Raw genomic sequence first — 22,672 nt, 5'->3', positions numbered from 1 at the left:
GCATCTGTATCCCCCCACCACTGCATAGATCACTGCCAACACCTGTATCCCCCACCACTGCATAGATCACTGCCAGCACCTGTATCCCCCACCACTGCATAGATCACTGCCAGCATCTGTATCCTCCACCACTGCATAGATCACTGCCAGCACCTGTATCCCCCACCACTGCATAGATCACTGCCAGCATCTGTATCCCCCACCACTGCATAGATCACTGCCAGCATCTGTATCCCCCACCACTGCATAGATCACTGCCAGCACCTGTATCCCCCACCACTGCATAGATCACTGCCAGCACCTGTATCCCCCACCACTGCATAGATCACTGCCAGCACCTGTATCCCCCACCACTGTATAGCTCACTGCCAGCATCTGTATCCCCCCCACCACTGCATAGATCACTGCCAACACCTGTATCCTCCACCACTGCATAGCTCACTGCCAGCCTCTGTATCCCCCACCACTGCATAGATCACTGCCAGCATCTGTATCCCCCACCACTGCATAGATCACTGCCAGCACCTGTATCCCCCACCACTGCATAGATCACTGCCAGCAACTGTATCCCCCACCACTGCATAGATCACTGCCAGCACCTGTATCCCCCACCACTGCATAGATCACTGCCAGCATCTGTATCCCCCACCACTGCATAGATCACTGCCAGCACCTGTATCGCCCACCACTGCATAGATCACTGCCAGCAGCTGTATCCCCCCCACCACTGCATAGATCACTGCCAGCACCTGTATCGCCTACCACTGCATAGATCACTGCCAGCATCTGTCTCCCTCCACCACTGCATAGATCACTGCCAGCACCTGTATCCCCCACCACTGCATAGATCACTGCCAGCATCTGTATCCTCCACCACTGCATAGATCACTGCCAGCATCTGTATCCCCCCCACCACTGCATAGATCACTGCCAGCATCTGTATCCCCCACCACTGCATAGATCACTGCCAGCATCTGTATCCCCCACCACTGCATAGATCACTGCCAGCACCTGTATCCCCCACCACTGCATAGATCACTGCCAGCATCTGTATCCCCCACCACTGCATAGATCACTGCCAGCATCTGTATCCCCCACCACTGCATAGATCACTGCCAGCACCTGTATCCTCTTTCCGTCTATGCATTGTCCCCCCTGTGCAGTGTGAATAGTACGGAGAGAGCAGACTACTGGCGAATATTTTACTCCTTGTGAAGGTAAAACAAACATCAGATAACGTTCTGGTAGTTGCTGATTAATGTCTCCTCCGGCTGATGACGAGCAGCCAATTAGCAGACCCCCTCTAATCCTGGGGCGCACAGGGAGGCTGGTCTCTATTACTTTGTGGTCGCTTCACTGTGAATAATGGGGGGAATTATGGACATGAATAAGCAGATAAATAACATGAAGGGTCTCATTATATGGAGGTGACTCCTGCTGTACCCACATGAGTGCGAACCACTGACCCTACAGTCCTGATCTTTGGATGCCCTGCGCTCCTCATCTTTTTCCTGCTCCATGAAGGGGTAAATATTACGCTGGTGAACGGCCTAAGAACGTGCACCAAATTCTGCAATACAATCCAAGTGTTACACGCAGATTTCATTGCGGATTTTAGTGCGGATATAGCCGCCGACTTCACGCTCTGTAAAGCAATGAATAAAATCTGCGGCATGCGGCGGATGTGAAAATCTGTCCATATACAGATCTATTTCACCGCTCAGACGCTCTCTAGACATGACACTCAGCTGGGTCCTTGTGCACACCGGGACACTGGACGACGTTTGCCTCGTTGGAGTAGATGCACTAACCCAATACTCTATTAGCCTGAAATAGGCCTTTTTTCCCGCTCTGCGGACATGGTTGGAGGTAGAACCACTGGGCTCAGAATACCTTCTGGAGAAGATCCTACCCACATCTGCTGCATCTACCATGTCGAGGAAAACGTTGTCCAGTTTCCCTGTGTGCACACGGTCCCAGCTGAGTCTCATGTCCAGAGAGCGTCTGAGCGCCGAATTTGATATGTTTATGGACTCATTTCTTAAAGTTATGAGGACTCTTTTTACCTTTCACCTGGTCCGTTAATATCCGGATGTGAAAATCTTCTGCATGCCTGGAACCCACTACAGATTTTTTTATGTTGTTAAAACCCCATGCAATTACATTATACTGAATTATGTTGTGGAATTTCGGTGCAGATTCAACAAATATGCGACGTGTGAACATAGCCAAACACAAAAGTAATGGAGAGACAGCCATCGATACGTAATCAACGCCTGCTGGGAACCCCCAACCGCCGGGCGACCAACAACACCCTCCCCATCCACTGCTCAAACTAATGGCTCCAGGACTGAACCACCTCTTCAGCTTGAAGTCCTTAAGTTGTCCTTTCAACCGTTTCTTATATTAGCTGGGTGATAACCAATATGGTCACCCTTACATCTTCCACAACGGTTGTCATTCAGCTTTCCCACACTACTGAATGGCAAATCCCTCTAATTGTACAGTGATATTAGAGCCGGGGATGTATCACTACTTACGTGGTTGTTGTCTAATTTGAGGTGGTGTCACTTATTTTACGGTTTGTGAGCGCACGTTATTTATACCACATGACATGGTTTTCGTTGGGAGGTTTCATTATTTCTGTGGTTTATACTTCGTGTAGTTCACCTGGAGACAGACACAGTCAGCTGTTGGGGAGGGGTAGAAACCCATTAGGGTGGATTATATCAATCACCATATTTATACAGCTCCTTGCCATGTGCAGCACCATTGCTCTCCATGAGGTGGCAGCAGTGAGCCAGTGTCCAATAGTGGATGCGTGGTACCAGGAGAGGCGGATGCAAACACCAGGAGGCACTGCAAACGCTCAGATACATCTAATTATATTCTCACACACAACGTATCACTCCCATCATCCCTGACCCCAGGAGCTCACACTCTAATCTCTCTATCTCACACACAACGTATCACTCCCATCATCCCTGACCCCAGAAGCTCACACTCTAATCTCTCTATCTCACACACAACGTATCACTCCCATCATCCCTGACCCCAGGAGCTCACACTCTAATCTCTCTATCTCACACACAACGTATCACTCCCATCATCCCTGACCCCAGAAGCTCACACTCTAATCTCTCTATCTCACACACAATGTATCACTCCCATCATCCCTGACCCCAGGAGCTCACACTCTAATCTCTCTATCTCACACACAATGTATCACTCCTATCATCCCTGACCCCAGAAGCTCACACTCTAATCTCTCTATCTCACACACATTGTATCACTCCCATCATCCCTGACCCCAGGAGCTCACACTCTAATCTCTCTATCTCACACACAATGTATCACTCCTATCATCCCTGACCCCAGAAGCTCACACTCTAATCTCACACACTGGAAGCCGGTTACCTTTTGGTAGATATTTGAAGTGTAGGAGGAAACCACAAGAACACAGAGAGAACATACAAACGCCATACAGATGGGGCCCCTGAGCAAAGCCAAGCCTCGGGGGCCAGTGCTGATTATATACCCTCTCATGCCTCCAGGCTTGTAATGTATTGTATTCCCAGCACTCTGCATCTAATCATATATATGTCTGTGTATTTCCAGTGAAGTTCCTTTAATCCAGCATTAATCTATAATGTAGGTGCTGAATCGTCAAATATTCTGGATTATCAGACTGTTACAGAAAATGCTATAAAACTCACTTGTGGGGGAAGTGAAGCTCAGAGCCCAGAATACAATACCGCCGTAGATTATGTCCAGGTTATTTCTGCTCCTGGTGTGATTCCAGATTATCAGATGCCGAGGTGCAGGAATTTCACTGTACACATGATAACGCGTTATCTGTCCCGGGTCGCTCCCCTGGCGCAGCGCCCTCCTCGCCGTGTCCCATCGATGTTTGGCTGATTGGAGTTTATTTGCACAGTGAAGATTTCTCTGGTTGGGATTATTTGGAGCTGGGGGAAATATCTGCGGCTTCGGAGCCGTGTCTCATCTCTGCTGTTTATTTAACTGTGTCAGAGCTGCGCTGATTTGGCTGCATGGCTGACTGAGCATTGTGCGGCCCTCAATAAGAGCATTGTCCGGGGGTAGACGGGTCCTGTGCCCCCCATTTCCTGCCCACAGCCGCTCATCTCCTACTGACATGTGCCCTGAGAATCTCTGCGGACCATGGTCATCACACAACAGGATATTCCCCATCATGAAGCTGTGTATCTAATCCTATCATGTGTGATACTGTCTGCTGGGGCTGTGTATCTAATCTGATCATGTGTAATACGGTCTGCTGAGCTGTGTATCTAATCCTACCATGTGTGATACTGTCTGCTGGGGCTGTGTATCTAATCTGATCATGTGTAATACTGTCTGCTGAGCTGTGTATCTAATCCTATCATGTGTGATACTGTCTGCTGAGCTGTGTATCTAATCCTATCATGTGTGATACTGTCTGCTGGGGCTGTGTATCTAATCTGATCATGTGTAATACGGTCTGCTGAGCTGTGTATCTAATCCTACCATGTGTGATACTGTCTGCTGGGGCTGTGTATCTAATCTGATCATGTGTGATACTGTCTGCTGGGCTGTGTATCTAATCCTATCATATGTGATACTGTCTGCTGAGCTGTGTATCTAATTCTATCATGTGTGATACTGTCTGCTGAGCTGTGTATCTAATCCTATCATGTGTAATACTGTCTGCTGAGCTGTGTATCTAATCCTATCATGTGTGATACTGTCTGCTGAGCTGTGTATCTAATCTGATCATGTGTGATACTGTCTGCTGAGCCGCTGTATCTAATCCTATCATGTGTGATACTGTCTGCTGGGGCTGTGTATCTAATCTGATCATGTGTAATACGGTCTGCTGAGCTGTGTATCTAATCCTATCATGTGTGATACTGTCTGCTGAGCTGTGTATCTAATCTGATCATGTGTGATACTGTCTGCTGAGCCGCTGTATCTAATCCTATCATGTGTGATACTGTCTGCTGGGGCTGTGTATCTAATCTGATCATGTGTGATACTGTCTGCTGAGCTGCTTTATCTAATCCTATCATATGTGATACTGTCTGCTGAGCTGTGTATCTAATCCTATCATGTGTGATACTGTCTGCTGAGCTGTGTATCTAATCCTATCATGTGTGATACTGTCTGCTGAGCCGTGTATCTAAACCTATCATGTGTGATACTGTCTGCTGAGCTGCTTTATCTAATCCTATCGTGTGATACCGACTGCTGAGCTGTGTATCTAATCTGGTCATGTGTAATATTGTATGCTGAGCTCCTGTATCTAATCCTATCTTGTGCTACTGTCTGCTGAGCTCCTGTATCTAATCCTATCATGTGTGATACTGTTTGCTCAGCCGTGTATCTAATCCTATCAAGTGTGATAGAGACCTGTACAGCACTACATTCCCAATCATGTCATGTTTTTGTAATTTGCCCGCTGCTGGTATCAGGACAGGTGCTGTGCTCTGCCCCCCATCCATCACCTCCCCACATCTTTCCCATATTTACGTGATGGAGCGGGACGTTGCGTTCATGTGGATGGAATTTCCTGGGTTGTGTTTACTCTGATCCTTGACTTTCTTTTCCTGAAACTAAAACTCTCATGGTTTGTATAATTGCCTCAATTAGATGATGTTCCTGCGCTGCAGCCGTTCGGCTGATGTGCGGCCCCTGGCACCGTTGCCCCCGCGGTTGTGAGCTGAGCCCGGGGCACTGATCCCTCCTCATGTTAGACTTTCCTTGAAATGATCGGTTATTCTCTGATCTCATGATCGCTGCAGGGAACCAATTTACCCTCACAATCATGTGTTTTGGTACAATAAGGTCTTGTTCACACAGTGTAGATTTGCTGCAGATTTTGAAGTCAAAACCAAGAACGGAACCTAAACGGAAGAAATAATATATAAAAGCAGGTCCTATAGATCGTTTCCCCTGGATCAATTCTGGTTTTGGCATAAAAAATACATGAAACATCTGCAGCAAATCTGCGCTGTGTGAACAAGATCTTATTGTACCAAAACACATGATTGTGAGGGTAAATTGGTTCCCTGCAGCGATCATGTGATCGGTTATTCTCTGATCATTTCAAGGAAAATCTAACATGACGGGGATCAGTGCTCCGGGCTCAGCTGTTCCCATGAGCAAAGGAAAATCCACAGCGCAATCTCAGAAATCCGCAGCAAATAGTGAATTCTTCCTGCACATATAGCTGTGGAAATGCTACACAACACAGCCTGCTATATTTACATGGCATTTTATGTTCCTTATACAAGTATATGGGTGAAAAAAGCAGCATCTCCACTCATAAACCGCGGCATAAATTGACATGCTGCGGATTGTAAAGTCAAAAAAAAAATTCCTCAGGAATTATGTTCGGATTTTAGCCGCAGGGTCGGGAGAATATTTGTTAAAATCTTATCCACTTTGTTGGTACTGTAAATCCATCGCAGAAAATCTGCAGCAAATCGAGCCCGTGGGAAAATACCCCCAAATATAATGATTATTTATGATGTCTTTGCAGGCGTCTGATGGAGACGTGGATCCCGGTAATTCCCAGAGGGGCTTTCACCAATGTCGCCAACATCAGCAGAATGTAAGAACCGGGGCGAGGGATGACAACCAGTGATTAGGGTCCCACTAGACTGATGTCTACCCTTACCCTGCAACCCAAAGTTCCTTCCATCACATATCATTACATGATACACGTCTCCCCCTCGTTACACACGTCTCCCCCTCGTTACACACGTCTCCCCCTCGTTACACACGTCTCCCCCTCGTTACACACGTCCCCCCCTCGTTACACACGTCTCCTCCTGGTTACACACGTCTCCTCCTGGTTACACACGTCCCCCCCTCGTTACACACGTCTCCCCCTGGTTACACACGTCTCCCCCTTGTTACACACATTTTCTCCTCGTTACACACGTCTCCCCCTCGTTACACACGTCTCCCCCTCGTTACACACGTCTCCTCCTTGTTACACACATTTTCTCCTCGTTACACACGTCTCCTCCTCGTTACACACGTCTCCCCCTCGTTACACACGTCTCCCCCTCGTTACACACGTCTCCCCCTCGTTACACACGTCCCCCCCTGGTTACACACGTCTCCCCCTCGTTACACACGTCTCCCCCTCGTTACACACGTCTCCCCCTCGTTACACACGTCCCCCCCTCGTTACACACGTCTCCTCCTGGTTACACACGTCTCCCCCTTGTTACACACGTCTCCTCCTGGTTACACACGTCTCCCCCTGGTTACACACGTCTCCCCCTGGTTACACACGTCTCCTCCTGGTTACACACGTCTCCCCCTCGTTACACACGTCTCCTCCTGGTTACACACGTCTCCCCCTCGTTACACACGTCTCCTCTTGGTTACACACGTCTCCTCCTGGTTACACACGTCTCCCCCTTGTTACACACGTCTCCTCCTGGTTACACACGTCTCCCCCTGGTTACACACGTCTCCCCCTGGTTACACACGTCTCCCCCTCGTTACACACGTCTCCCCCTCGTTACACACGTCCCCCCCTCGTTACACACGTCTCCTCCTGGTTACACACGTCTCCCCCTCGTTACACACGTCTCCTCTTGGTTACACACGTCTCCCCCTGGTTACACACATTTTCTCCTCGTTACACACGTCTCCCCCTCGTTACACACGTCTCCTCCTCGTTACACACATTTTCTCCTCGTTACACACGTCTCCTCCTCGTTACACACGTCTCCTCCTGGTTACACACGTCTCCTCCTGGTTACACACGTCTCCCCCTGGTTACACACGTCTCCTCCTGGTTACACACGTCTCCTCCTTGTTACACACCTTTTCTCCTTGTTACACACATTTTCTCCTTGTTACACACATTTTCTCCTCCTTGTTACACGCGTCTCCCCCTTGTTACACGCGTCTCCTCCTTGTTACACGCGTCTCCCCCTTGTTACACGCGTCTCCCCCTTGTTACACACATCTCCTCCTTGTTACACACATTTTCTCCTTGTTACACACATTTTCTCCTTGTTACACACATCTTCTCCTTGTTACACACGTCTCCCCCTTGTTACACGCGTCTCCCCCTTGTTACACACATCTCCTCCTTGTTACACACATTTTCTCCTTGTTACACACAACTCCTCCTTGTTACACACATTTTCTCCTTGTTACACACAACTCCTCCTTGTTACACACATCTCCTTGTTACACACATTTTCTCCTTGTTACACACATCTTCTCCTTGTTACACACGTCTCCTCCTTGTTACACGCGTCTCCCCCTTGTTACACACATCTCCTCCTTGTTACACACATTTTCTCCTTGTTACACACAACTCCTCCTTGTTACACACATCTCCTCCTTGTTACACACATTTTCTCCTTGTTACACACGTCTTCTCCTTGTTACACACGTCTCCTCCTTGTTACACACGTCTCCTCCTTGTTACACACGTCTCCTCCTTGTTACACACATCTCCTCCTTGTTACACACATTTCCTCCTTGTTACACACATTTTCTCCTTGTTACACACATTTTCTCCTTGTTACACACATTTTCTCCTTGTTACACACATTTTCTCCTTGTTACACACATTTTCTCCTTGTTACACACATTTTCTCCTTGTTACACACATTTTCTCCTTGTTACACACATCTCCTCCTTGTTACACACATCTTCTCCTGGTTACACACATTTTCTCCTTGTTACACACATCTCCTCCTTGTTACACACATCTTCTCCTGGTTACACACATTTTCTCCTTGTTACACACATCTCCTCCTTGTTACACACATCTTCTCCTGGTTACACACATTTTCTCCTTGTTACACACATCTTCTCCTGGTTACACACATCTCCTCCTTGTTACACACATCTCACCATTGTTACTGGAGCGTCTGATTCCTGTGCTGGTTTTGGCATGGTTATTGCTCTGTGGGAGACGTCCCTGAGTGTTTTTCATAACTGTGTAAGATATTCATTAAATATCTTCAATGGTAGAACCACAACAACCCGAGGGCGAACCGATGATGTATTCCTGTAGTCATTTTGTATCCCCAATCACCTTGTATCCCTGTCATTCCCCCATACCCCCTATAGTCACTTCTTACCCCCAGTCGCCTGTTACCTCCCCAGTCACTCCCTGCTACATGTCTGTATATAATAATGTCTGTACAATATAGCACAGTATAAACATTACCATATAACATTATCGTACATGACATGGTGACTCTTCTGCTCTCTGCAGTTTTATAACGTTGGACACTGAACTGAGGAGGGTGGAATCCGGAGCCTTTCAGGGACTTGAAATGATCACTGAAATGTGAGTACCCCCCTCCCACGGGATCTTAGATCCATAGCGTCACTTCATAGTGGCCCATAGTGGCTGGAGGACGGATCTGGGTGATCACATGTATTGAGCTGATACATTGTTTGTTACAACATTCCAATACTTTGGCCACGCCCACCCTGTTGAGAAGGGGGGGGGGGTGAAATGGCGCGTGTCTGTCATAGGTGGTGGACAGGGTTCACTTGGTGCCTGGATTTAGCCAGAGTTTGGATGTTCTCCTGCTGTTATTAAACTACATCTCATAGGAGAGGGTCAATGAGGCCGTCACTTTTGTCTAAAGGACAAGATCTGTATAATGTGGGTCAGAGAGGACATGCGACAATGTGGGTGAGGGGCACCTGTGACAACTCTGGCAACTGTTGCTGGAGATGGTTGGCGAGACCACAGCACCGCAGCTTCTTGAGACCTCTTGTTGGAGGTCAGGGGTTATATACACACACATCCACACACACTGAAAAGGATGGCCACCTTTTTCACCAAAAAATACTGACTAACACGGTTATGGGGGTGCTAGCCGCAGCAACTCCATAACAGCCACAGCCACAGTACCTCCATAACAGTGATGCCCACAATGCCCCCTATATAGTGACAATGCCCCCATATTAGTGCCAGACACTGTGCTCACATAACAGTGCCAGCATAGTGCCCCCTAAGCCACAAAGGCTATAGTCTTGCTGGGACCTGTTGTTTGACAGACCCTTACTCCTGCACCAGTCTCTTCTTCCTCCCACTCCCAGCCAGGACACCGCAGGTAATTGCCGGTTGTGTTTTTCTAAGCTCCCGGCCTGTGAAAACTTTGTGTAAGAGAAGAAAATGAAAATAAACCTGCGGCAGACGGCGTCTGTTTATAAGGCGCGATCCTGGCAGCTTGTGGGGCGATTATAGGAACGAGGAGGTTCTGACACTTCTCAGCTTCCAGTGCGGAGGAGCTGGCAGAAAATCAGGAGGATTCTTCCAGATACAACTGTACAGCACACAGAAGTTGTGCTGATATCAGAGCGCAAGCTCCTGGGGTCAGATCTACAAAACAGCAGGCATTATAGAAAATAGCCTGCCGTATCTGACTGGTCCTGTTACCATATGATATATAATAAAGACCACCAACCCAACACAATAGGGGCGCCAGCTCAGCTCCCACAGCGGTTGTCACCCAGCTTTCTCATATTGAGAGATTTGATCATGATGAAGATGTTGTCAGTGTCAGACGGTTCTTAGTTTTATCTGCTTCTGGGATAGTTGGGTGACAACCAATATGGCCGTCATTAGGGGTTCTCTCTCTACTTTCCCAGATATCAAAATGGCAAATCTTCTACATACAGGAGCAGGGGAACGATCACTGCAGAACTAGGCAGATTTATTATACAGAAGTTTGGACAATCAGTGATAAGTAATGATTATGGTTGTCACCAACTTTCCCAGTTGTTATTGCTGAAAGATGACGACTCCAGGACTTGTGTTTTGGAGGATGCAACTCTAGGAGCAAGCGGTTAAACCAAACACAAGAACACGGGATAAATAAATGCAATGAGTATTCTGCTTGATTGCCGCCCCTCACACTGTACCCACTATGCAGCCTCGGCGGAGGGGTGACCGGCTCTGCAGCCTCGGCGGAGGGGTGACCGGCTCTGCAGCCTCGGCGGAGGGGTGACCGGCTCTGCAGCCTCGGCGGAGGGGTGACCGGCTCTGCAGCCTCGGCGGAGGGGTGACCGGCTCTGCAGCCTCGGCGGAGGGGTGATCGGCTCTGCAGCCTCGGCGGAGGGGTGACCGGCTCTGCAGCCTCGGCGGAGGGGTGACCGGCTCTGCAGCCTCGGCGGAGGGGTGACCGGCTCTGCAGCCTCGGCGGAGGGGTGACCGGCTCTGCAGCCTCGGCGGAGGGGTGACCGGCTCTGCAGCCTCGGCGGAGGGGTGACCGGCTCTGCAGCCTCGGCGGAGGGGTGACCGGCTCTGCAGCCTCGGTGGAGGGGTGACCGGCTCTGCAGCCTCGGTGGAGGGGTATCCGGCTCTGCAGCCTCGGTGGAGGGGTGTCCGGATCTGCAGCCTCGGTGGAGGGGTGACCGGCTCTCAGCTCTAACGCCCCCTGCTGGATGAGCTCTCATGACACTGACACCAGTGTGAGGGTCCGGTGTTTATAGGCGGCTGACACATGTTTCTAGAAATATTACAGACCTTCAGTCAGAGCTGAACCTGCCGTCACATTCAGGCTGAGCGGGGGTCAGCCAAATTCTGTGCTGTGCTACGCCCGCTGACATCATGCTGACAGGGATTATAGCCGATAACGTTTCTGATCAGAGAACATATGGACTGGGTTATAGCGCGACCAATCACTTCCATGCTTAACCCCTTCCTAGGGCAAAACCGGCTGTAGAATTGTTTCCATGACCGATATGCTGTTAATCAGTATGTGAGGCACTCTGCACCTCGTGCCTTGGTCATGTCACTCATCTCTAGAGACGTGTACTGTTTTCTATGGCGTGTTCAGATGGAAACTCTGTGACAGGTTTGGAGTTTCAGGGAGAGGGGGATTGTGATATATCTGTGTATTGTGGCTGATAGAATTACAGCAGAATATGAAAACAGCCAAACTGTGCCACTCAAGCCTATGGGGAGGACTCTGTGCACTATGTGGCACTCCAGGCACCTCCACCTGCACACCCTGTATCTATGGGCTTGCCCCTTTTTTGTTCCTGCTGGAACCCTCTTTACTTTTCTTTGTGTTGCAGAGAAGTCCGAAGTCTCATGAATCTGAACTGCATTGAATCAGGAGCTTTCCAGGACCTGCCGATGCTGAGTTATCTGTGAGTACATGGGGTGGGGGCTGCATATGGCCATCTCGTGAGATGTAAGTGGCACCATTTTCCGGTGAGCAACACAAACACCTGACCTGCCTCTCCCATCCCCCATGTCTCAATCACCACTAATAAGAGCGCAGAGCGGCCATTCTCCAGTGACCATTGGCTGAACTACCCCCCCCCCCCCCCCCATCATCCGTTCCCGTCTGCCCCAATCTTTACACATATTTACTAGAAGGACGGCCTGGGAGGAGGTGAGTGAGGAAAGTGGGTGAGCGCTCCTAGGACTTGTAATGGCCGGTTGCTCTGCGCAATTAAAATCACCCGCTCCAAGAGAAATATCTTTATACAGCAGCAGAATAATAATAATAATAAATGATATTTCCACCTTCTCTATATTACAGATATTCTGAGGGCAGGATATGGACGGGATAGAAGGGGAGTTTTGCTCGTTCTGTCCCCTTAATAGTTTGCAGTGCAGCAGTGTAAAGTCTGGTGGTTTGGGGGTGACATGCGGGTGGGGCTTAGAATGTGGGTAATGTCACTGTCACCCTATGTATCTTCTCTTCTTTTTCAGAGGGATTTCAAACACTGGACTTTCCATTTTCCCAGATATAAGCCGAATCCACTCTCTGGTGGTCAGCTTCTTTGTGTAAGTCACATGATCAGGTTGTTACATTGCTACAAAGGCTCCGATAGTGTCCAATGACGAACTAATCACAGCAGGGGTGGATATATCTAATGTGCAGCCTATGCAGTGGCCCCTATAGGAAATAAGGGCCCCACCACAACATTAAAGAGACAACGCCAATGCTCCCTACAGTCTACAGGTGGAGTGTGATGTCAGCCCCCCCCCCCCCCACCCCTGGCTGTTGAATACTCCATCATCCTTTATACATTATGGGGCTCGTAGTCCTGGGGATTAGTCCTCCTATCCTCTTTTTCTCTCTCTGCAGGGAGATCGCTGACAATCCTAACATGGTGCTCGTTCCTACTAACGCCTTCCAGGGACTGTCCAGCGGATTCCTGACCCTGTGAGTCCCGGTCACTGCGGCTTCATGGCTCCTGCAATGAACTTCAGGTTTTCTGTAAATTTATATTTCATTCATTTCGCTTCTGTCTCTTCAGTAAACTCTACAACAACGGATTTACCAAGCTGCAGGGCCACGCATTCAACGGCACCAACCTGATTGTTGTGTAAGTACTCACTAGCCCACCGGGGCCCCTGAGGTGTGAAGGGCCCATCGCCAGCATAATTCTAATTATGTACTATGCGACTTCCCTGGTTGGGTTTTATATAAAGTGCAGTCTCTATGACTGTCTAATACTCTACGACCCTCTAATTCTCGGCAGCCACCAGGACCCTCTAATACTCAGCAGCCACCAGGACCCTCTAATACTCAGCAGCCACTACGACCCTCTAATACTCAGCAGCCACTACAACCCTCTAATACTCGGCAGCCACCTGGACCCTCTAATACTCAGCAGCCACTACAACCCTCCAATACTCGGCAGCCACCTGGACCCTCTAATACTCAGCAGCCACTACGACCCTCTAATACTCAGCAGCCACTACAACCCTCTAATACTCGGCAGCCACCTGGACCCTCTAATACTCAGCAGCCACTACAACCCTCCAATACTCGGCAGCCACCTGGACCCTCTAATACTCAGCAGCCACTACGACCCTCTAATACTCAGCAGCCACTACAACCCTCTAATACTCGGCAGCCACCTGGACCCTCTAATACTCAGCAGCCACTACAACCCTCCAATACTCGGCAGCCACCTGGACCCTCTAATACTCAGCAGCCACTACGACCCTCTAATACTCAGCAGCCACTACAACCCTCTAATACTCGGCAGCCACCTGGACCCTCTAATACTCAGCAGCCACTACAACCCTCCAATACTCGGCAGCCACCTGGACCCTCTAATACTCAGCAGCCACTACGACCCTCTAATACTCAGCAGTTACCAGGACCCTCAGTTACAAATGAGACCATGCTACATCTCCCACAGTGCACTACAGCAGAGCTTGCTCTTTGCAGGCACCGAACCAGCAGGGGAGATATATGGTACATAAACCTCTAACCAAACCAATGGCGTAAACAGGGATCCCTATTCTACAAGTAGACAAACTAAACGCGAACCATGAGGGAATATAGCCCCTAGAAAAATAATGAGCAAAAGTAGAAACTCTTTATTAGATATAGTAAACAATGACATAATACGGAATAAAAAGGATGGGCCATACACGGAGATAAAGACAGTAAGGTCAGAAGTAAAAGACCCGTGACAAACAGAACCAACCGCCAGTGGCCAGAAACCACTCATGACCCACAGCGAAGACAATAGATAACTGGTACGTGCTGGAATACAATGCCCACATGTAAAAGGGAGCGAATGGTACAATGCCCACATGTGATGAAGTGCTACCTAAATACAATACACAGTAAATAGTGTAAGATGTCCTGACAAAGGACGCAGGCAAAAAAGCCAAGAAGGTAAACTGAAGTGATCGTCAGAAGGAATCAATTGTATAAAGATAAAGGTAAACACTGTGCTGACAGACACACCTCTAATGGCTACGTTGATGTCACAATACACTGCGCTGAGTTGCACTGCATTCTGGGAAAAAGTGTTTTCTACATCAGACTGTATAGTGCCTTATGTAAACCATTGTATTTCACACACAATTCCACAGCAGAGCATTCTCTGTACAGGCACTAATCCAGCAGGGGGCAGCAGTCAGGTGTGACGTCTTCCAACCTGAGCGTTAACAGAAAATCAACAGAATTGTAAATACAGCTTTGCATGTGACTGGAGTATAAAGACAAGATGCAACTCAATATAAGACATGGATTTACAGGGATAGCGGCTGTAATAACACAAACACACCGTAGCCTTGTCCTCACACGAGGTGAAGAAATCCCGCTAGTAATTACTGGTACAATCCATGTGTTTAGAGAGGAGCGGACGGCTCTCGGGTTCCCTGTGTGTGCGGCGGTGGTTATAAGGGAGATTATCGGGATGTTAGCTCGTCTTGTGCCTGGGTGTAAGGTATCGGATATTTCCTGCCTGCAGTTAATACCTGTCCTAACCTCTGCTGCACGTTGAGTGGTACTAAGCAAACATCTGCCGAGCTGCTGGCGAGGAGGGAGTCCATCCAGAAAAGGGTGTAGACGCCCAGCCGGCACTGATAATTGTGACGGACGGCCACAGGTCCGAATCAAATGAGTTGTTCCTAGATCCATACAAGAAGGCCGAGGCTCATTCTCTGGTGGAACTAGAAGTCTCAAAAAGCCCTGTTTGCCATTACTCCCACCATTGAGTGACGTCAGCAGCACTCATGGTCCGGTAGTCACACACCTTCCTGGCAGCTGCTTCTGTGAGATCCATCCCAGTCATTGGACCGTTCCGTAGCCGTCACCGGATCTAGCACTCATCGGTGGTGCAGTTTCCATGAACCGCGATCGGAAATATAAAGATGTGCAACTCAAATGACGCAACGCTCCGGCCATTTTGGGTCACGGTGCAGATGAGGGAGTATGACCGTTGTCATGGGCTGTAGAACTGCAAGTCTCAGCAGCCCCTGGTGACAGGCAGTTGATGGAGATGCACACCGGGTAGTCTTCCTCATCTGCCGCCACGCTCGGAGGGTCATGTGATGTGTAAGGTGTGCGCCATAAAGTGCTGGAAAACACTGGAGTTTATTGGGGAGCTATGACCTATGTCAGGAGGGGGAACCAGATCCCTCCAGCTGTAAAAAAGCCTGCAAGATGGATACGACTGGACCGTATGTGGCGCCCGTTCCACCCACCAGCAGCAACTTAGCTTTACAGTCGCACCTGAACGTGGCATGCGAAGTTCCTTCAGACAGGAATGGCGGCTTTAAAAGACGTCCGAGGTATTAATACTGGACACTTAAGCGGTACCGACGGCTCCTCTTCCAGGAACAGATCACTAGGTGACGGCTGAGGAGTTTGTCGTGACTCCAGGATGTATATTTACTGGGAATTTTACGCTGTTTACGGTTTTGTAGGTCATTGTAGCGACAGGTCACATGATGTGCTTGTTAACCCCACAGTGATCGCCCGCACTATGCAGATGCCTCTGGCGCCCGCCATATGGGGGTTGGGTTATTATTATAATCTCGGCTCCATGATGTTTTTATTTTTTCAGCCTGAGAACATTAGGAATTATGCAGACTGCAGATCTCAGGAAGGGAGAGGGTGTAGGTGGCTCGTTAAAACACAGGGAAAGGATTGCGGGATCCACTTGCCAGGCTGCTGGGGTTTTGTAAGTTTCCTTCTTCCCACGCTGAAGCAATTCTCTCCTGCCTGTTGAGCCAGGTAACCCATTCCACGCCAGGAGGGCAGACGCCCGGCCGGTCACACTCGCTGGCAGGATTTGGCTGGTTTATTTGCAGGTTCATACCGGGATCTATATATTAAGTCACGGCTGTTGGATCTGTCACTGTCACGAAACGCTGTAAAAGCTCTGCATGACTCCATGTGTTACAGCAAGCTGTGTGAGACGAGAGCCAGCTGGTAACACCCAGTAACACTCCTCCTGCGGGAGACGGTGCCGAAACCACAAGCAGGCTTTAGCTCCAACATGTTAAACCTTCTCTCTTCTCTTCTAGGGATCTGCACAACAATGTCCGTCTGGGTGGGCTCCACAAGGAAGTCTTTATGGGGGTCCTCTCCGGTCCCACAACCTTGTAAGTGACGTTCCCCGGCACGTTGTACTGAACACAATCAGCATTACGGAGGTCCTTCACCCCAACGCAGAATTGTAATGAGATGGTGATAGTGCACATGTACCCGGCCACTAGAACAGTAATGGAGTCACTCCCAGAATGCACTGGCCTAAGGCGTGAAAACCCTCCCAGAGGAGACACGGACCGTTCCGACCAATCAGAGTGAATGTTGGATGTAATGGACGACAGGGTCGTGTCTTCTCCTGGACGGTTTCATACATGGCCTCGATCCTGGTGTATATATGTCCCTGCCTCTTCCTAATGTTCCTACATGGTCTAGCAGGTTGGTGGGGCTATTTAGACTGGTAGGAGGGGGTAGTGGGAAACATTTTCCTTCTCCCCCTTATCACGGTTCTGTATTTATCCAGGGACATCTCCAGGACGGCCGTGTCCTCACTGCCCACCAAAGGCCTGAAGTACCTGAAGCACCTGGAGGCACAGAGCACCTGGTACCTCAAGAAGCTGCCCCCGCTGAATACCTTTGTTCACCTGGAGACCGCCAACTTGTCTTACCCCAGTCACTGCTGTGCGTTCACCAACTGGACCAAGAAGAGGAGGTTTGTGTCCACGCCGGCCATATCAGAGCTTAGATACAAATATGTTGGAAAGCCTCGTCCACTTTTATGTAAATGAAAATTATCCCAGTATAATGATAAGTCCTGCAACTTTCTAATAGACTGTGTTTCAATTCCTCAACATTTCATGATCTCTGGTTGCTGTCAGTAAATGGAAACAATATTTCCATCCAGAGCCTAAAATCCCTCCCCTACGTTAGTCTTACTCACACAGGTGATTGGTTTGTTACAATGTATCAGTCTGGAGCAGTGCTTCTCAAATTGTGAGGTGCCCCACAGTTCTTGATGAGGTGCGGCATGCCTCCCAAATGACCCCGATTCAGTAGAAAAGTCCTGCAGTCCTAGAACATGATGCCCCAGCCCCGGCGCACAGATCTCACCAAGAGTCAATTTATAACTTCTTTCTTACGGAAGAGATAGGAGGATGAAAAGGTCAGTGTTTTGCTGACCAGGGGCACTGGTGTTTGCATTGTTATGGGGGCACTGTGGGACCTGCAGCACATTATCCAAACCACATTTAACATCTCCCTCATGTGCGATGGAAGCTCTGGAACAAGAAGCCCTAGCTAAGCAATTCTCTGGGATCTAAATACAGCCGCTGCACATACCTCTCCCCTGTCTTGGACTCCAATCTGATAGCTCTTACCGAAGTGGATACATTGTAACAAGCCCAGCAGCTGTGTGAGCAGAACTAGGTCAAGATGGATTTTTGTCCTCTGAATGTAAGCAAAGAATGTTTGCATTCACTAACAGCAAGCAGAGATCTTGAAACAGGAAAGAATTGAAACAAAGTCAGTTACAAAGCTGCAGAAGTTTTTATTATACAATTATAAATCTTTTTTTCTTACCGAAGACTGGACACCGGCCCTTTCATATACGGATAAGAATATAAACGGAGGTGGACGGGTATGGAATTTAGTACAAAAGAGCGGAGGCGTGGCCAATACAAACCAATCATATCGCAGCAGTCTGTAATCCGCACTATAAGATCCCAGTATGCATTGAAGATTTAACACCACGCTCGGATCCCCGCTACGCAGCAGCTGCCACCGAATATACGAATGGGGGGGGGGGGGGTTCATGATAAAGCCACATAACACCGGCAGAGACGTAACTCCAGATCTCCCCGTGATACCGACACTTAAAGGGGTTCTTCACCTAAATGTAGAAATCCAATGTTAGATGCTTAGTTACTGCGGAGCTCCTGCCCCTTCTCGGCCCCCTGTTCTGTGCCAATCTGGCTTTGAGCTGAATCCCTGAGTAACTTGTAAACTGCGTGACAGCCCAAAAATACTGCGATTGTTACAATGTATCGCTAGCAATTGATGTAAAGTTCAGGAAGCTCCTAGTCCCGAGAGCCACGTTCAGGTCGGTGCTGCGCTGAGTCCTGCAGATTTTCCTCCTGTACAGTGTGACGCAATGCTGTGGTGCAGCACCAGCACATCACACAGTCACACAGCAACTGCACACATTGCATGACTCCATGCATTTCCCTGGTTGTTGCTGCCACACGGCTTCCGATGAGGTTTGTCACTGTGTTGTCCAGACTTGGTTTTATGATTATCGTGTTTTGCGCCACAATCCACTAATTATCCGTCTGTCTGGTTCCCTCCGCAGCGACCTGGAGTCTTTGTTCTGCAACCAGTCTTATCTGCACAGCAGTCACCAGAAGCGCTCGGTGAGGACCTTTGTAGGGGTGGGTCCGTACTACCAAGACTATATGGACGGAGATCCTGACCAGACCGAGAACACCAAGTCTACGACCTTCCACAGCAGCAGCCACTTCTCGGTCTTCTTTGAGGACCAGGGAGATGAAGACGTGGGTTTTGGGCAGGAGATCAAGAACGCGCAGGAGCAGCACACAACGGCGTTCGAGAGTTACGACGTGTACGATATTTGTGACAGCAACGAGAAGCTGGTATGCACCCCCACACCGGACGAGTTCAACCCCTGTGAGGACATCATGGGCTATAACTTCCTGAGGATCGTGGTCTGGTTTGTCAATATCTTGGCCATCCTGGGCAACGCCTTCGTCTTGTTCATCCTCATCACCAGTCATTACAAGCTGTCCGTGCCACGCTTCCTCATGTGCAACCTCGCATTTGCGGACTTCTGCATGGGCATTTACCTGCTCCTGATCGCCTCTGAGGATCTTCACACCCGCTCAGAGTACTATAACTACGCCATTAACTGGCAGACAGGGCCCGGCTGTAACACAGCCGGATTCTTCACCGTGTTCGCCAGCGAGCTCTCTGTGTACACACTGACTGTAATAACGCTGGAGCGCTGGTACGCCATCACTTTTGCCATGCGTCTGGATCGTAAGATCCGCCTTCGGCATGCCACCTTTATCATGGTGGGCGGCTGGGCGTTATGCTTCTTTTTGGCGCTCTTACCATTGGTCGGGATTAGCAGTTACATCAAAGTCAGCATCTGTTTACCGATGGACACGGAGACGACGCTCGCTCAAGCCTACATCATATTGGTTTTGATGCTCAACATCATAGCGTTCGTCATCATCTGCGCCTGTTACATCAAGATCTACATCACCGTCCGCAACCCCCATTACAAGTCCGGAGACAAAGACACGAAAATCGCCAAGCGCATGGCGGTCCTGATCTTCACTGACTTCCTTTGCATGGCGCCCATTTCCTTCTATGCCTTGTCCGCCATAATGAACAAGCCGCTTATCACCGTCTCCAACTCGAAGATACTGCTGGTCTTGTTCTACCCTCTGAACTCTTGTGCCAATCCTTTTCTTTATGCCATTTTTACCAAGGCTTTCCGGAGAGACGTCTTTATCCTTCTTAGTAAATTTGGCGTCTGCGAGCATCAGGCGCAGGTTTATCGTGGACAGACGGTTTCTGCTAAAAACAGCAGCGGCTCATATGGGCAGAGGAGCAGTGGGGGCACCGGGCAGACCCATGCAAACATTCCAGATTTCCTTAAAGACCAAGAAGTGGCAGAAAAACATGGCGCACTCCTGGACGACTGTGGCATGACTGTGTTGTAACGTCTTAAAGGGCCACGATGTGACTGCTACTAATCTGACCGCCAGTGTAGGGGCTCCCCGGTGCTAAAAAGTGACCACTATGTATTAACGATGATGGCTTTGTCTCCTCCTGGACCCTGAATGAGCTCTGTGCTTCCACAGACTAGAACCTAAAGAGCATTGCCCCTGAAAAGAAACAAAATCATCCAGCTTTCCTGGACTCCTGAATGGCAAATCAGTCTACTTATGTAACAATGAGGGCAAGGGATTGGTTCACTGGACAACTAGACGATATGCTGTTCAGGAGTCAGGAAAAGCTGGATGACAATAGGAGCTTCTACAGAAGTTGTCATCTAGCTTTCCTAGACCCTTGAATGGAAAATCCCCCTAACCATATAGTAAGATGTCCCTCGTTCTTGTAGGACTAGTCAATTCGTTGTCCAGGACTCTAGAAAAGTTTAATGAAAATCCCTGCGGAAGTTGCACTGGTCATACCGGTTGTCACCCAGCTTTCCCAGAAACGGAAACAAGAAATTGGCAAATGGAATTTTAAAATCGGCAGACGACGCAGGGATTAATATTTAGCTGGATTTGTGTGAGGGAAATGCTTTTTGTTAATAAAACGTTCAGATTCTTTAGGTGTAGATAGATGGATGTCGGGGTTGTGTGGCTTCCGTCCGATATGTGAGGGGGAGGGGCCGGCGATCAGACGCGCTCCGCACACACATTATAGACTCCGGAAGTGAAGACGTCATCTCTTCTGTAAATATCCCGCAGAAAACGGCTAAAAATAAACCTGTTCCATTTACTTTCTGCCTCTTCCCTTTAAACGTCGAGGTTCTTGCGGGCGGGTCGGAGCAGCAGAATCTCCGTTACACAAAGAATTATTTTTTCCCTTTGGAAATATTAGATGTTATTACGCCGCACATCTTGAAGACATCTCTGTAAAGAGAGAAGCCGTGAGACAGCGTAAGCGTCCGCGCACAGAAACAGGGAGTCGCCCGCAGACGGTTCCTGGAAATGAAGAAGCACGAGGCAAAGGAAAGAAAAATCTTTAAGGAACCAAATATAACCGGATTCTAAATCAACATCTCGGGTTTGACAAGAAAAAATATATAACGGGTAAAATACAAAGTATCCAGTGAGCTGCGCTCCGATCCTGCGCGTAGACGACTGCAGTCTGCGCAGGAAACGGCAAACTTTATACTTGATGCATCCAATTCAGAACAGATGTCACGCGAGGTATCAGAGTGACGAGGCGACCGTATGGCCGGGGCTCGCCTGACGCCATCATAGTCACCGGTCACTCTGTTGTGCTCTGTGTGAGGGGGACGGTCTTATAGAAGTGTAAAATCTGCACTGATCAAGAGTTACAGCAAGTCTTACACTCCACTCACAGCTAGAGCTGTAGTCACAATTCTTCTGGTCTCTACTTATCACAGCTTGTAACTCTAGGGCTGCAGGAGTTTGCGTCTTACTGCTGAGTTAGATAATGTCCTCTACTCCAGTCACAGCCAGAGCTGCATTTACAATTATTTTATCTTACAGTGCATTATGAGAGCCGAAGGCAGCTCTAGATTAAGGCTGTGTTCACATGAGCGTTGCGCATCTCGGATGTGAAAAACGAACGATTTTCAAGTCCGAGGTGCTTTTGTGCTCTGCGCTGCGGGATGCGATATCACCCATTCCCCTATAGACTAGAGTAAACAACGGCTGTGTGAACGGCCACATTGAGTTATAGAGGTCTGTGTGGCGACCGTTGTTTTCGTCAGTGCGATCCATTTTTTTCATGAATACGGACCTATTAATTTCTATGGCCCCATAAACACTATCGTGTTTTCCACAGATCCGTGGTAGGTCCCGGACGCAAATTTCAGAGCAGGTCCTATTCCTGTCGGGGTTTGTGGCTCGGTTTTTCCCATTCAAGTCTATTCCGGTCCGGGTTTAGCAAATTAAGTGCTAGATCAGCAGAGGAATCAGACAAAGGTCTCAACAAAGCAAAAGAAACCGGCGTCAGATCATGTGACCTCAGGGTCAGGACAAGTTATTGACAACATTTCCTGACTTTCGTTTTGTTTTTTTGCAGATCCGTGAACGCAGATGACATACGGACCGCAAAATACAAACCGCCATGTGCATGTAGCCTAACACACGATCAGTACAGGAAAAGTAATGTAATGTATGTACACA

At 48.8% G+C, this 22,672-nt stretch overlaps 1 protein-coding gene across 2 annotated transcripts in view; it reads left to right on the top strand.

Moving 5' to 3' along the window:
- The window catches only part of TSHR (thyroid stimulating hormone receptor), a 55,182-nt gene extending 34,066 nt beyond the window's left edge, over positions 1 to 21,116 (top strand). For both annotated transcript variants that reach the window (XM_075844475.1, XM_075844476.1), the window contains 9 exons: positions 6,542 to 6,613; positions 9,260 to 9,334; positions 12,082 to 12,156; positions 12,728 to 12,802; positions 13,107 to 13,184; positions 13,279 to 13,347; positions 16,799 to 16,876; positions 17,284 to 17,472; positions 19,108 to 21,116. In XM_075844475.1, coding sequence (XP_075700590.1) covers positions 6,542 to 6,613; positions 9,260 to 9,334; positions 12,082 to 12,156; positions 12,728 to 12,802; positions 13,107 to 13,184; positions 13,279 to 13,347; positions 16,799 to 16,876; positions 17,284 to 17,472; positions 19,108 to 20,503 — 2,107 coding nt within the window. In that variant the 3' untranslated portion in view covers positions 20,504 to 21,116. The remainder of the gene's footprint in view (positions 1 to 6,541; positions 6,614 to 9,259; positions 9,335 to 12,081; positions 12,157 to 12,727; positions 12,803 to 13,106; positions 13,185 to 13,278; positions 13,348 to 16,798; positions 16,877 to 17,283; positions 17,473 to 19,107) is intronic.
- The last annotated feature ends 1,556 nt before the right edge of the window (positions 21,117 to 22,672 follow it).

Source organism: Rhinoderma darwinii, chromosome 12, assembly GCF_050947455.1.
Source record: "Rhinoderma darwinii isolate aRhiDar2 chromosome 12, aRhiDar2.hap1, whole genome shotgun sequence".
NCBI lineage: Eukaryota > Metazoa > Chordata > Amphibia > Anura > Rhinodermatidae > Rhinoderma > Rhinoderma darwinii.
Note: the sequence above shows the minus strand (reverse complement) of the source record. Positions and strands in the feature narration are given on the sequence as shown.